Source organism: Anabrus simplex, chromosome 14 (assembly GCF_040414725.1).
Source record: "Anabrus simplex isolate iqAnaSimp1 chromosome 14, ASM4041472v1, whole genome shotgun sequence".
Classification (NCBI taxonomy): Eukaryota; Metazoa; Arthropoda; class Insecta; order Orthoptera; family Tettigoniidae; genus Anabrus; species Anabrus simplex.
This window is the reverse complement of record NC_090278.1, coordinates 97,113,979-97,130,932: the sequence shown is the minus strand read 5'-3', so window position 1 is coordinate 97,130,932 and position 16,954 is coordinate 97,113,979. Positions and strand designations below refer to the sequence as shown.

Below are 16,954 nucleotides of genomic sequence, written 5' to 3'. Positions count from 1 at the left end.
TTTTTAAAGGTATTAATTAATTCAAGCCATGGTTATTTTCATCCACCAGTCCTGAAGTCTTATTTGTTCAATCACTAGAACTAGCTACACAAAGAGCAGCAGCACCGGCCATCATACTGAACACGAGATGAATGTACCACAGCAAGCCTTAGGGCTCTAACACTGCTGTGCTGATGGTTCCCACAACACTCAAAAGATCATAGTACCAAAGAATTTGTCTTGAGAAAATCTCAGATGATGTCAATCTCAAGTGGTCTCAAGCAGGACAATTTCCCATCACAACTTTTCCTACTGTCGGGTGTGACAGTGTCAGTGACGCAAACATGAACAATTTGCTACTTATTAACGTTATGAAAGGGGCACACATCTCTAAATGTAGTTAATGTTGCTTAATGCTATCAATGTTTGTTTCTGTTCTTTTATGGTGTGCGCATTTGTCTTGAATACGCTATTTTTTAAACTGCCACACATTTCATATGATTTTGACTTTACAATTTAGTAGCCTTTTGCACAGAGCCATAAGAAATTCCTACTTCTTGTGGAACGTCCCCAAGGGATATTTTTGGAGAGTTTTGCAAACAATGACCTAAGTCATCTCATTTTTCTTCAGTGACTATTTCTTAGCCTGAAAGTGACTATTAAGACCTGGAACTTGAACCTGACTGAATTAACACAGAAGTAAACATAACAGAGAGCACATGACCCAATTCAGATGAGCACACACCTCCCAGACAGATGTCATGTTGCAAGTCTCATTCTTAGTTCAAATGTTCTTGCTGTACTTCGTTCCAATTACCTGATATCAAATCATAAAGGCTGGAAGTTCAATGTTTGAAGATGATAATATTTATTTATTTTAACAGCCCTTCAATGCTAGAGGTTTTAAGAGACACGTGAGTGGGGGAATTTTCTCCCGGAAGAACTGCTTTACATGTTCCGGACAGGCTGACTCGTAGCGTAGTGTCAAAATCTAAGCTCAAATCTGTCCTCTTCGTTAAATTTCCTTCTTTACAAACTCTGCTGCTTAACAAATGGAGAGAAATGATGTTGAAGTTTATAAATGCCCTGCCTCAGTAGACTACAACGGTGACTTCCCGTGCTACCTGTTCCTCATTATTTATACTTCACACTTGTCAAATACTGAGGTTCATTATCAGCCTGGATGGAACTTCTCATCATAATTACAGGTATATTCACATCTTATCCTTTTTACAAACTTTAAAACATTAATATAAAATATAATTTACAGTATACCTTGTGCTTGTATATAAACATGAAGAATATAAGAATAAGTGCGAGGACTTAGCCATTATAGCATGGTAGTTTGTGGTCCCGCCACTGCAAGCGAGCATATCCAACACGTGCTCCAGTAGTTCCGGCAAGCCGGGTATAGAAAAGTGCGGGAGATGTTACTGTGTGAGATATATCAGTGCATAAGTTAAATTTTCTTTGCTTACACTTTTTAAACTCAGTTCATTGTGTGTTGTATACTTCAAGCATGTATCTTATGTGGCTTGATTAATTTAAGAATTCAGCATGCCGTACTGTTTTGTGTCTGGCTGTAAGTCAGCCTATGGTAGAGTTGTTGATGATGTGCAATTTTTTTCACCATTGCAGGACAGAAATCAATTTGAAAAATGGGCCAGAGCTATTCCACGGAAGGATACTGAGTTAACGAGTTTGTCATGTTCATTTCTCTGATGACTTGATAGTAAAATCAGATAATTTTATAGTGAATGGTGAAAAAGTGGGTATCTCTTGTGTGAGATGGAAATTACGTCCATGAGCAGTGCCTCACATTTTCACTAAATTGCGCCAAATCACGCACGCTTTCAAAGATCGAGTAACCGACAAATTGAGTTCGTAAGTCAAGTCATCATCATCATTTCTTCGCTCCAGCAAGCCGGGTGTGGTTGTCCTATTCCACACATGCTGCTCATATAAGCGACGCCAATTCACATCTCTAATTTCAAGTCAAGTATTACCTTTAAATAGCTCATGGGTGTTTGTTTTAATATGCTCAGAGTTGTGTATATGTACAGTCCAGTAACCTGTGCTTTCCGCAACATGTGATGTAGTTCTTAATTCCATTGTACCCTGCCGTGGTATTTTAATTGTATTCTCCCATTGTTTTTTAAAAAGACAATGGATATACTTATCAGTTACGGAGTAATACCTCTATGACCGGTCGATCAGTACCGTGGAGCTTGCTCACTCGAGTGCTGCCTGGCGGGGCGAGCTTGAACTCGAGGAGTCCTCACACTTGTTATTATGTTCGTCATGATACAAGATTAGTATGGAGTTCTTCTTAAAATGAAGAGTGCCTCTCAGCTTCCCAGGCACCTTTTTAAGAAGGTCCAAAGACTTTATTCTCAACAGCCTTATGCCACAAATAGGTCATTTCTGGCCACATTCAGTTTATTTTGTATGACTTGGAAACCTGAAAATACTTAACAGAATCGAAAAAGGATCTAACTTTTACAGTCAAGTCAGAAACCTCCTTTGGCACACCAAAATACCCTAGAAGGAAAATAAACTGTGTACACACACACTCTCTCATCTACAGTTTACACACATGTTCTCTATCTCAGCAACAAAAATGAGATTCATCAGAATTATGAAACGAAAGACCAGAAGGGACATGATCAGAAATTAAGTGAATACAAAGTTTATGGAATGAGAATGTACGATGTGAGAATAGCTAGGAAATATTTCAACCTCAAAGTAAAAGGAAACATTGGATAGAGACAGTGAAATCAGAGGAGGAAACAAAATTCACAACTGAAGGTGTCTAGGAACATTAAAAAAAAAAAAAAATTGAAGACAGGAAGAAGTAGCAAAGGATATTGAGAACAAACCAACAGATTTTGAGTCTGCTTGTTCGCATCAAATAATGACGAGCCAGCCATACAGCAATTAACTAAGATCGTGCCTCCTGAGCATCTCAGAGAGATGAAACATTACTGACAATTTGTATATCTCGCTTTGTTCGTGACATGTTTCATTTACGTGAACATATGATCAAAAGTTGTTTTGGACTTAGTAATTACATTCTTGAACTGACTGTACATTTTTCTGGTCAAAACATTTATTCAATTTCGTGTCAACATGATAATCCTCAGTGGACATACCTTGTAGATATTTTGTATTTTAATTAGACAAGTAAAAGCTGCCACAAGAAGACTTAACATTGCCAGCTCTAGGGTTTAAACTACATGACAATGTCTCTATCCCTGCTGCAGCCCCGTTTCCTCCACCCACAATTCCACTGTGCAGTGCACACTGGCAAGGTGAACGCAGCCCTGAATTGGAAAGTAAATGTTAGGAATGAGATATATAACAGTTGAGTGCTAAGAGCTGTGAAATCTTGTTCTGTCACTAAAACAAGACTTGAGAGAAATCCTGCTTTTGCCATATGCACATGAATGTTGAACATTCACTACTAAATTATAAAACCACCTCAATACACAAAACAATTTTGTGCACCAAACTTTTCTGATTTACATAACAGTCAAGACTTGGTAATTCACAGCCCAATAAGGTAGACTGCTTAATACGGACAAACCAAAACTAGCACACTACCAGACATATTATTCTCCACATATGTGATGTAAGAATGGAACCAGTGAGATTTTCCCATAGACTACAGTACTCTTTGTTCAAAACCGCATGCCTTTTAGCAACACTACCATGGTCTACGGCGCGACATCCTGAACAGGAGAACTTGTTTGCTAACCAAACATGGAACGAAATGAGAAAAAGGAATCTTTTGGGTAAAACCGTACATCTGAAAATGTCCACGACAGTTACAAATGTTTGTCCATTATTGTGGATACACACTGCAGCCGGTTGTATCGAATGCATCTTGTTCTTCGCACTAAATCGTGCTGTGTCATCGTTATGCCCCTCGGTGACCCTTTTCAGTACAGAAACACAAAATATAAGCTTTAACAGAAAATCGAGAAGGGTGCGTCCATGGTTGTGTACAGTACAGAATCACAAAACAAACAGTTTCCGACATTAGAGGGAGAAAACATTTGTGGTAAAATATAATGTGGAATTAAAAGTGAAGTGAAGTGAAGGGAATGAGAAAGCCTAGATGCAGTCGGAGGACTGAAATTCATACTGGCAAAACAGTAAGAAAGTTCACATTTCAAAGAGGCCATGAACACATGGGAATTTCACTGTGCTGTGTACTAGCTCCTTACGGTACGGTGTCTGTCTCTGGATTCCCACTTAAAATCCGGCAGAGATAGTTGAATTTTTGAAGGTGTAAAAAAGCCCACCTCGTATGATGTCAGCATGGAAAAGATCTCGTGACACATTTGGTGTCTACCAGACAAAATTAATAAAAAATTCAACTATAAACCCAGTTTACTGTGCCACCTGGAAGGAACGTGCAGGCGGCCTTGATAGCATCGAATTAAAACGCCTGAACATGGTAGAGGAGGCCACAGAATATTGCTGCCCTTACCTGAGTTTGAAAGGACTTGAAGGTTAATTCAATAATTAATGCAGACATTAGTTAATTTGTGCTTTGTTCACGGTTTACTGGCAAAGTCAGGATCTGCTCAAGGAGAAGTCACGGTTCCACTTCCATGCCAAGAGGCATTAGTGCTCCATTTGTAGAAACTAGAGCTTGTAACGTTTTACCCAGACAGGATAGGCTCAAGAGTTTTGAAGGAAAGTACAAAGAACTGGTATATTTCCAATCATTAACCACCACTTCCAACAGTAGAGCTACTTTCTGAAGGGACTAGGCGCCTGTTTCTCGCATTTCATTCGTCCTATGGGACAGTGTTGCCACCCATCTCGAATTTCCGAATCTGAGCAAAATTTCCTGCATCCTGAATGAAAGTCTTTCAGGATGCATAATGTCTCCAATTCAGTTCACTGTCTATTACTTAATTTTATATGAAATAATGGATGTAAGTAATTTCCATCAGCAAAACAGATGTAGTGTACAATGGATCAAATTCCTGCTTAACGATTTATTTAAGCTGTTCTGAATTTGTAGATTTTGGGTACCTAATGATCCGTAATGAGGAAATCCGCAAGGAGGCTCAAGTTGTATGACTGCAGGACAAAATAACAGTGCAGCTGAGATGCTATGGACATATGCGACGCATGGGTGATAACAGATTACCAAAAAAAATGTACGATCTATAATTTGAAGACAAAAGACCAAGAGGGCGACCAAGACTCAGGTACCAAGGACATGGTGAAGATTGACATTCAACAGAGAGGACATACTTTGGAAAGCATTGAAGAAGGAGAGAAGTTCAGGGACCGCAACTGGTGGAGAAGCCTCTTTTGCCGACCCATCGCTTAAGATGGAATGACGTGGGATATGTATGTATGTATGTATGAATGTGTAATGATCTAAGGAAATTATTACATCGTCGCAGCCTTGTGGGCCATTTAAGGTAAGAAACAACATTGGACGACTTTCACGTTGCAGCAGATAGTGTTAAACATTACAAAGTTAAACATAAGCTCTGCATTCGATTACTCTTGTAGGCATCATGTATGTTAAAAGATACTTTCCACGAAAGGACTGAGAACGAGTATAATATATTAAGAGAAACCCGTTAGTGATATCATGTTCACAAGATGTCCTCAGAAGGATTTGGAAGCAATGATTCACTACCTTTTACAAGAATATTGCCCGTTTTATGTTGATTTACAGCGGTGGAGGAAACTAAATGTATTTTCCTATCTTGAATTGAAAATATTGATTATTAATGCTTAATCAGAGAGATTGACCCAGGGTTGTTTAAATATGATTAATTTGTTTTGTCCCATAAAATACCTAAAATTAATTTGTGGAAGCATTTAGCACCAGTATCCCTCAAAGTTGTTTTGGTGATTAGCCCCTTTAGAAAGTTAGGTTAACAATCAGTGTTTAGGGAAGTCTGAATGTCAAGTCCCATTAAATGCTACTGAGAAGAAAACTTATTTAATGCTGACACTTTTAGTTTGAAACGGTCTTAGTTTTAAGATATGTGCAAGTTCCATGCAGTCATCTTTATTTCAAACAGACCTAAATTACTGGATGGTGAGAATATATTTGTTGACGAAAAACACACAACAACATAAAACATGGGATAAGTTTTTTTTTTTACCAGCAGTGACATGTGGGTTATTTCGATGCCTTGAACTTTTTGGCAGCAGCGACAACCGCTGCGGCAGCCTCGTCGTAATCCATGATCAGCGTCAGGTTCAGTTTCGCCTCCTGGATCATGTCGCGAGCCTTTTCTCCGAAGATGCCCTGCAAGAAGCCTCAAGAGTTCCACACCAAGTCCAGACAAAAACAGGAGTAGCAATCTAAGCACATTCCAAACTAATAAGCTGTAATGCATCTTACCTTGGAGGAACTAGGCTACACTAAAGTTCTACACCACGATGCAATGCTTCAGTTGTGCAGTGCGCGACTCCTGAAGTCAGTCAACTACGTACAGGTCTACAATGACAAACTACATTTTGCAATCTTCATCAGCCAATGGCAGAGCAAGTGAAATCAATAAGATTCTTCTTGTTAAGCTTCAACGACCTGGAGAAGTGTGTTTGAGCGCAGTTGTTAATATTGGAGGCTGTAAATGTATCTGTTGTCCGGTAAAAGCAGGAGGCCTGTTCAAGAAATAACTGTTTAGGGCCAGTTTCATCAACCCCGAATTATACAGTTTTAACTCTGAATTTGACTAGTCATTATGTTTCATCAAGGAGGGTAAATTTTAACTCTAGGTTAAGGCCGGAGTTAAGTTAATCCCTCCTTTCACCTGGGTTAAACTGTAAACTCGAGGCTTAAAGCAAAATGGCCATTGTAAATCATGCATTTGATGCAGAATTGCTTTATTTAGATTTGTTAAATGGTGTTCCTAAGGCCTATAATAAGAAGGAACAACTTTCAAAATCTATTTGAGGAACAATTTCTAAAGAGGTATAGACTGTCAAAAACCGTGGTCAGTAAAGTCATCAATGAAATTCTTGAGAGGTTAAAATACACAACTGACAGAAACAGGCCCCTCTCTCGATTGAATTAAGGGTCGTTTCATGTAATGGTCGGAGACAACAAGGGTTATTTTTCTGTCAATTGTCAAGTCATCAGTGACTCTACCCACAAAATTCGTTATAGTTGCAAGATGGCCTGTAATGTGGGCAACGCTATTAAATTCCCCTGTTTTTTTCCCATGTGTCCTCCTTTTCTTTTAAGTTTACACCATCAGTCTTCCTTCATTCTATAATGCTTTGGTACTTGGTGGCTAATTCAATAAGTAATGCTTTTTCTAAAGCAGAAAAATTCGTGCCCCTATTTTCCTTGTCAACGTCTTCCATTTTCTGATCACTGCAATCAGTTCTATCACGATCACGAAAGAATAATATCTACCACGGATCAGAGGAAGAAAACGAAATATCGCGCAAGAAATAAACGAAAGAACTACGCTAGAAGAGTGTTCATAATCTCTGATTTTTTGTCACTGCCTCTTTGATCGGTATGGCAGCTGTTTCCGGTGTTAGTTAACCCTCTTGCTAAGTAGCTTGGTGCAATGTGTGACTCGTAAGAATCAGTTAAAATATTAACCTTAAGTTAACAATCCCAGGGTCAGAGTATATTTAACCCACGTTGATGAAACCGGGGCTTCGTCTCCTTCGACCTCCGCTGTGAGCCGAGACCAAAGAAAGCGCAGCAGGCCAGATGGACCGTCTTCTTCTGAAATCAACGGTGTTATGCACCCGACGGTCAAACGGAGAACCGCTGGCATCATCTCAAAGTCTTGAGATGTTCGAGCAGCCTCCTCCACGATAACATTGCTGTAGACTGTCTACGAAAATAAAGATAACTGTGCTTCCCTGACCTAGCGTTGGCATGAACCAACTATTTCAGTCATCTGAAGAGATCAAAGTGGCTACTAGGACTGCTTCCGTACGTGGAAGGGGAGTGCAGCATGTAAGCCCTCCCAAGGGTTATTTTTGAAGTTCTGTTACTTAACCCTCGAACCGATAGCTGACAATAGATCGTCAGGTCTTTTTTTACCAGTAAATACAGCTAGAAGAAGTTGTGAATATTTCCGTTAGATGGCAGCATTCATCAGGCATGTTAGAATGTCGAATGTTTCGGTATTAAATACATCCATTTACATGTGATATCTTTGAATCAAATAAAGGTCGCAATTAGTACAGCTTTGAAACACGTGTTGATTTTGCTGTGACTTGTTTTTGTTGTTTATTGTGCGTTATTCACACATGATGGCTACATTTTCGGATTTAAATGATGAAGGTATTGTAATAGAATTAAATGCACCTGTAATTTCAAGTGACGAGTGTGATACAGATGATAGTTGTTTTGGATGGAGTGATGGACGTAATGAAGTTAGCCCAGGTGACATAAACCTACCGTTACTCTTATTGAATCATTCCTAAAGTATTAACACTTTTCACTCAAAATTTGCGGTATCAGAAGTAATTTCTCTACAAAATGTATATTTTAAAAAAGTTTCAGAAAACTGATTAGTCATTTACAATTGATGTGTAAGTAAAAATTAATTGTTTTTTAGGGGGCATTTAAAAGGGCAGAATATTTTAAAAAATTGCACTAAGGGTAAATGCAAACCATTTTTCAAATACATAGTCCACTTCATGCTGAATGTTTTGGTGTATTATACTGTTAATGTCAGTGACACACATCAGGTACTGCAAATGTGTGGTGCACACCCAGCGGTTAGAGCTGTTTCAACTACCGGTTCGAGAGTTAACGGAAAAGTCCATTTTCCTAAATCTGACACATTCAACATTTTGTAGCTATTGTCAGAGTCCACGATAATGATCAAGGGTACTTCAACTCTTGTTAGAACGCTGTGCCTTTATGAAGCAGCAAATAGTTTCTAATGAATATACATGATCGGGCAGCGCAACACCAGCTTGTGGCAATACTGAGTGCGAGTTCTGTTCGACAGTCTGAAACTGTTTCTGCTATTCTTCTTGGTTACTGAAAGGCAGAAGAGGCCACAGAACTTTTACAACAATGTTGATATACGAATTTTGTGTAAGTGTGAATCGTTACAAACCACCTTACTTATATATATTATATAATATTACATTAGCTTATATAAACCATGAACAACACAAGTATCGACCCTCAAACCTAAGACACACTTGCCAACTACCACTCCCTTTGGCACCGAACCAATTCTGCTGTCGAACAGTCTGAGCAAGAACATTGCAGGCGTGAAGAGTCTGAACAACACCGAGTGCAGTCTGTCTGGATTGAGCCACAGTTGCCCAAGAGAGATCCGCATTATTGTGCCATCTCGCAGAGCAAAACGGAAAATCAAAATTGACATAAAGGCAGCCTAAAAGGCGTGAAATTAAAATGCCTGCACGTGCTAGCCGAGATCATATAATGATCATCATTTATGTTTCATGCTAGGTCTGATTTGCCCAGTCATCGGAACTACAAGTACATACAGCACTGAGTACAAATGGACTGTAATCAAGAGAAACTGTATACTCTGAAATGAGTGACAATCGCTGACAATCATAAAGTTAGTAAAGGGTTTCATTACCGAGATAAAGAACAGCTAACCACAAAACTGCACATTAATACCAGTGCCAGTATAAAGGCTGACTTATCCCTAAACGGCTCCATCATCGGCTGTTTTAGAAGATAATCTAAGTCCTTTTCGTTTTTGTGCCAGCTCCTTGCAAAAGATTGGCAACAATCACGCAGTAACGTTTTGATTCTGTGTTGTTTGTATCAAAGTTGGCACATGCTGGCTGGAGGTTCCGCGTCAACGTATTCCAGCCTGCGAAGATGTGACCGAATCAGGATGTTTCCTTTCATTTTGCTACAGCTAAAGACAAGATATTCCAGCCTGCGAAGATGTGACCGAAACAGGATGTTTTCTTTCATTTTGCTACAGCTAAAGACAGGACAATTTCCTTGTTGGCGACATCCACATTGACCAAGTCATGTGACCAACTGGAGCTCATGGCACAGGATTTGTGTGTAATTTTTCTCACTTCCAGTCTAGAACGTGAACCTTGCATTATTTGAACGAATGTTATAGTCTTATAGAGTAAACCCATCTCCTACAGTTTCCACAAAACCACTTACTATGGGTCAGAGAATGTTATGTTCCTACACTGCAGATGTCATGTTTTCCTGAATGTGAACCAATAGTGTACGGCAATCGAACATGATACCCGCTCAAAACAGAGCTAAACCTCCAAGCTGCTGACGACGTTCTACCGAGTGTGTTTCATTATAAGATTCCCCTCTTGTCCTCCATATCCAGAGAGAGTTGGAACCTGTGTAAACCAATTCGCACTTCATTAGTGAACACTGATCTCGGCCCAAGTCTGACGTGCACTAGCCCATCGAACGCAAGCACCCTATGATGTTGAAGTGGAGGGGTTCTGACGGGTCCCTCATCACGGAATCTACAGCACACAGTTTTTTGGGTACTTCCAGTAACACCTGTGGCGGAGAGTAATACCTATGGCGTAGGAGCTACAGGATATGTGCAGATATGCATATATACCAGTCTTGAGCTGCTGCTGTTTTGCATGGATGGCCCGCGCTACTGATGGGTTGTAATAAAACTTTTTTCACAACCTGGAGACAACACTTTTGATTCATGTGACAGCAATACCAATGTCAACTTGTCTCATGTTCTTTTGCATCAAAGTGAAGAACTCGATGTGATCTGCCGTAGACAGCATACGACCAGCCATTTTAATGCACAGTATAAGTGAGGCACTTTGACTTTGCCTCATTTCTAGAGTATTAGATTTGTTTACCAGTCATGAGTCGAATTCCCCTAGCTGTGAGGAACGCAGAGTTGCCACGGTCTAAACAATGTACTTTCTATACTCCGCACGGCTTTACTTCTAAATTGACATTTCACATAACCAATGAGCATCGCCTTACTTCTGTTGCCAGTGCATTACTGCCGTAAGAACAGCTGATGCCAACGACAGCGGTGAACAGCCCTCATAAAATATAATATCGTCCTCAGAAAGGCTAATGAATCGGGATTGAAAACAAATTCACAAAAACTACACTAACAACATCCAACACTAAAAAGAGAATACAGTATTAAGAATAAAAGAGAATGAGGAAATAACACATCACTAGAGCCCGGATTATATTAATATAAAACTGAGAAATATATACATAAATATGTAGCTAAAATTGACAATATAAGTAGTTAAATATGTAACTTAATATGTAAGCTTTATGTGATGTATTCTCTTACACAGAAAAGGAAACAACCCCCCCCCCCCCAAAAAAAATTAAAAGTGCAGATGTTATTCAACCTCTAACTTTCATTCAAAGGCCCAAACTAACAAAATATTTTTCCAAAATTTTCTGCCTTCTATCTGTTAGGATGTTCTTATATATAGAAAAAGACCTTTCAAATTCATACGAAGACACTGGTGCGAATTTCAAATTGTCCGGCAAAGAAATATTAGACTTGCTCAAGCAAGGAAGATCCTTATAAAGAGGGGAGAAATTTGATCTCATGAAACACAGATATGCTTATTAGAAAAATGTTTCTGAAGACTTTTGTATGAAGTGTAGCCCTTTATGCAAGTGAAAGAAAGAAAGAAAGAAAGAAAGAAAGAGAAAAGGCGTTTTTTTTAACGCATGACAAATCAAGGACTGACGAAGGAATCACAAAAGAAGAGTCACTAAATCTGAGAGAAGATTTGCACCGTCAACAAAGCTAAGAGATGCAATTCTTTGACAGAATACCTCACTTTAAATTATTAAATTATTTTTAGATGTTAGAGACGTATAGGCTTTTAAAACTATTTTCAAGTGTTTAATTAAAAGTCTTGAGCCAATATAAAATTAGTGAAAAAAGAATTGTGTTTTCTTTCAAATGCGCTATATCCTTCAAAATATTTAAAATATGCAATATTTATGAAAACTTTTATTGTGCATCGAAATATGTAAAAATATGTAATATCAAACTTCTGGGATAATGGTACTTTCAATATGATTCACCGACATTTTAGCTTTTCTTGTAGTTACATATAATCCGGGATCTACACATCACTCACTGCTAATGGCGGCACAGGAAGGGAACACTCCACTGATCTCAGTCACATTCTTGCCACTTGTGTTTCCGAACTTGAGACATGCTAAACACTCACAAGCTAAGGACAGGTACTTTTATACACTGAACTATTAAACCTGTATTGTACTAACTTTTGCTATGCTAAACTACACTGTACCGTACTATACTACGGAGATTAAGACTAATTACTGAAGAAAAATGCTAAAGAACGCGAACCGTACCGAATGCCTTACATGCTGAGCAAGATAGGTTAACCACGTGGCAAATGTAAATTTTACGAGTTGGCAAGTAGGTTTTGAGGTCGCACTCTGCCGATATACGTCTATATAAATGGCAGCCTGGGGTTGGACGGATGTCTACGTTTGAGTGCAAAACCATCAGACAGAGCCAAAATCAACCAGAATGTCAATTTAGAAGTAAAGCAGTGCACAACAAATGACATTGCTGGGTGAACTGTAAATATGCCCAACTTCAGGTCACTGCAGTGTGGAATTCATTTGTGTCCTAAGTTATCTGTTTCCATATTAATTAAAAATTTCTTTTAAATATTTCACGGACATGATTAATTTTCCACTGCCCTCCCCAAATATGGCCCCGAACACAAGGGAGATAGAAATGTAACGCACAAAGAATCGTGAAGCCATCAATCTACAAGCCTTTCACTTTGCTCATCTGCCTTCTAGATGAACTAGGACATGCTACGGACTAGCTCTAAGGGAAAGCAGGAGGAACAGACATAGAAGGAAGAAATAAATCCAGAGAACACTATATTGTACGTCATTAAATATATATTTATACAAAAAAGAAAAAGAAAACAATATTATATATAATAATACAATGCTAACAAATGGATGTTCACTAACACGTGAGCCTGCTCTACGTGGCGGTACGAGCAACCGGCCTTCAGTAAATAATACTTCAAAGGAGGTTCCCCTCCCTTGCACAGACAACACACACCGAGCTTAACTGTGCACCATTCCCAAAGTACTCCGACTAGTTCAAAAAGGAGATCCACAAATCTGTCCAATTCAAGGTATTTACAGAAGGGGGACATCAAACATTTGCTATAAAAATGACAGCTAACATAATCAGAACATCGTCCACCAATAGTTTGTGGCAAAAGAACAAGTAGAATTTTTAGGGCCCCGTAAAGTAAAAGTGAATACAAATGAAGTTTTGAACTTTTGGCTTACTGGGCCAAACTAAAGTGGGTCATATTTCAAGGCTACTTGGAACCTAATGAAAATTACCTCCAACATCAACAAAACTTACCGTTTATGTCCACATCTCAATGTTCGTTTACTGCAGTGGATAAGATGAAGTTTAGAAAAGAATTTGCAAGTGCTACAATGGTGAGTATTCAGAACGGAACACAAACAATAAATATAAATCCACGGAATGTTAGAACGGAAGGAACCTGACTAATCTATTGCGAGCACCCGATGTGAATAAGCATTAGTTCCTGCCACAACCGTCATATTTTTAAACATGTATTACATTCATTAACCCCAAGGATACCTTGCAATGGAATATTCTTTGCAGGTTTGACATACAAAAGGAAAAATTCAAAGAGATTTTTGAAAAACACGCAGATGTCAAACTCAGCACCTGAGGGTTACGAGATGTTGCTTTCATTTTTAATTACAGCAAATTTTGGAAGACAAAACATTTCTATAATTATATAATGATTTGCAATACTGACGTGTAATTTGGCACATTTCCACAACAAACAGAGAGTGCAGTCCTTTCTTCATTTAGTTAAAGAACGACACTCTGATCGCAAAAATCAACGTGTACCAAGAAGATGTCTTTAATAACTAGATGATACCATCATAACTGATAAGATGCACCGAGTTATTCAAACAGCCAACAAACTGAAGCACAGCACTCTGTTTAACTCCAAATAGTTATGCCCAGAATTTAACTGAGCCGTTTTGAAGCAAATGGCCAACAGAGAGAGGAATGGAGCTTGAACAATGGTCCTGGTTTTGATCTACCAAGGAAAACATGTTCTTGACAATATTTGAATAAATCGCATAATCTGTGCTGAATCCCTTTTCAGAAACAGTAAGTCCTAACAACTGTACGTGCAGTGAAGTAGAGGATGACTGCGGCTCCTGAGTGAAGAGATGTTCCCATAGGCACATTCCTGGAGTGCAACCTTTCACACCAGATGGGGGTGGTTCTTTGAAAAGTGGAGTAAAAAACACTGCACCAGTTGCAGAGGAAACAAAGAAACTGAAAATACTGTAACCACTACAAAAACAACAGTTTGTGGTTTTGAAAACTGCTGTTCAGCCTAAGCTTGCCACCAGAATACTGATGTGAAAATGTAATTAACGAGAAAGATACCAGTACCAAGTTGGATGTTTCCCCATGATGATCCTGTTTTCCCCCCCATTTCTTGGGGTTGGCACTTCATTTCTTTGTGCGCAGCATCCAATGAATCTGTGTCAGTCTGCAGACCATACCTCTCCAATAACATCAACACTTGTATGACCCATGCATTTGACACGCAGTCTAGTGATTAGGAATTGTGCACCGGCCAACACTCGAGCACTGGAACACGCACTGGTAACCAATGACCTGATGCCTCGAGGAACATAGCACTTTTATTCACAAACTTGTTCAAGTTTTTTTTCGTACCCTTTGCCCCATTTGTCCTCAAGATGACGAAATCCTGTCTTCTATGGACTCCTCAGGAATGATCTCTTCGCTCAGGAACAGTAATCAGTAGCTGGAGCCAATGTTTATCTTTCTTTGGAACTGTGTAATGCATACATACAGCCTGCTGAAAACCATTGTACCTTTGCATTACGAAAAACACTCTCAGTCATTTTCTGCCTGTCATAAGAAGCAACTCGAGATAAAGTTAAACATGGTGCTGCAGGAGAAGTGGAGTTTGATAAAGACCTGTACAGAATGCCACAAAAATCTGACTTTCTTCACTTCGAAAATGTTACATGCATAAGTCAGAATGCGGACACTTCAGTGATATGTCATGCCCTATACAATCCCATTCCCCTTTAGTTTTTGAATAGTGATACCAAAAATACACACAAACCGAACAAATAAGACCAGTTCAAAGATTCCTGTTGAATGTGGGATTAGAAAGCAGAAGTAGCTTAAGTTCTTCCTCACCAAGCACTGGATCACAAATCTTTCCGTTTTCAGTCCGATTTCTTCTGAGATCAGCCTCGCGTTCCATTACAGTTCATTCCATGAAGATTTGCTGGATGTTTGATCAGAATGGACATGGACAGAATGACCAGAAGAGTACTGGAGACAATGAGAAGGACGGGAGGAAGTGGGTTGATGAACTTGAGAAAGACTAGAAGGGATAGAACCAGGAAAATAAGTACATACACGCCAACCAATATGCCAGAGCTCGGACAAAGTTTCAGACAGGGTAGAGAACACGTGGAAAGAGGATATTGATAATCTGAGAGGATGAAGAGGTTCTGGGAGGGGAAGAAGAGGACCCAAAAGAAGAACGGAACACACAGCTTGACTGACTGCAAAAGCAGAAAATGTAAATTACTTATTCGTGAATAGTCAAAAGATTATCAATAACGCAAGGATAACAGTCTCTCTTTCTTCTGTCAGTCAAATATATAAAAAATAAATATTCTATTGTGACCGCAGAAAAAAAAAAGGAAAGCACCAAAGACATCATAAAAAAAGAGTATTTCTAGGTAATAAGAGTGCAACCAGGTTGTTTCATACAACCTCGACATAGGGAAGGAAACAAAACAGTACGAGTACCAAACGACCTAACCATACCTCAACCAACAGTGCCTTCTGAGAAACTTCGCTCTGTAATATTCTACAAGCAAGGGAGGGCAGGAGACAGAAGGGAAGATGAATGGGGAATGATCATTACAGGGGCATCTCAAAGTTGACGTCTAGTTTGGCGGAGCGTGCCAAACTCACGATGCTGGACAGTTTGACTGCGAGCCTCGCCGCCTCGTCCAGATTGTCGCAGGCCAGGATCTTGAGGCCAGAGGAAGCGATAAGGACCTTGGCATCGTCCACGTTCGTGCCCTGCAATGCATTCATCAGGAGCTCACAGAGAGACATGTCAGAAGCGCTCGTGCATTAACAAGAACAACACTCCCACAAGCTGCACAGACACAACACACAACAGTTAAAGTCCATCATAACAAGCTTTGCCAATAAATAACAGATCAGTATCTGTATTACCAACAAGCAACATATACAAAGACAGCAACACAAAATAATGATAGGTCACTCTAAGAAGAAAAAGACTTCTCTCATCATTCCCAGTATTTTTAAGGTCTATTCTGCTTCCCAACTTCCAATGACATCTTTGTCTCCTTCCCCTTCCTGTGTTTATTCAGCTTTCTTTTTATCCCACATTTCCCAAATCAAGATAGCCCCTAGAAATCGGGCTCCTCGTGAAGCTGGGATTGATGAACAGAGAACTCATCTGTATGAAGACCTCGTCTCCTATTCCCACACTCATCCTTATTTTATTTTGTGTTCCTATTTTTATATATATATATATTATGAGTAGATTTGTTACTTGCTTGTTTCATTCCCACTGCAGTAGAGCAACAGAACACAAGTTTTCAATGCCCATGAGTAATGTGTGGAAACAAAGAAACACTGTTTTGTTATGAAGCACATCAGCTGCTAGCCATGTTTCAAGAGTAATGTCACCAGTATTTCACCTGTAATATTACCTATGAATACAGCCAAAATTGGTTAAGGTGTTTATGTGAGGACCTGAAAAAAAAAAAATGTCATAAAGAGGGAATGTGTTAAAAAATGAAAAACAATTAAGCTGTTAAATTTACGGTTAGATTTGAACGTAGAAAATTACGATGAAAACAAAGAAACAAGTG

General features: G+C 39.2%; 2 protein-coding genes across 3 annotated transcripts in view; one reads left to right on the top strand and one right to left on the bottom strand.

Moving 5' to 3' along the window:
• The window catches only part of LOC136885605 (gamma-tubulin complex component 3), a 309,280-nt gene that overhangs the window by 31,618 nt on the left and 260,708 nt on the right, over window positions 1-16,954 (top strand). The gene's annotated exons all lie outside the window — the stretch shown is intronic.
• ScsbetaA (Succinyl-coenzyme A synthetase beta subunit, ADP-forming) overlaps window positions 12,857-16,954 on the bottom strand; it is a 53,527-nt gene continuing 49,429 nt past the window's right edge. Inside the window, exon 9 of the mRNA XM_067158281.2 lies at window positions 12,857-16,130. Within this exon, the coding sequence (XP_067014382.1) occupies window positions 15,966-16,130 (165 nt within the window). The 3' untranslated portion in view covers window positions 12,857-15,965. The remainder of the gene's footprint in view (window positions 16,131-16,954) is intronic.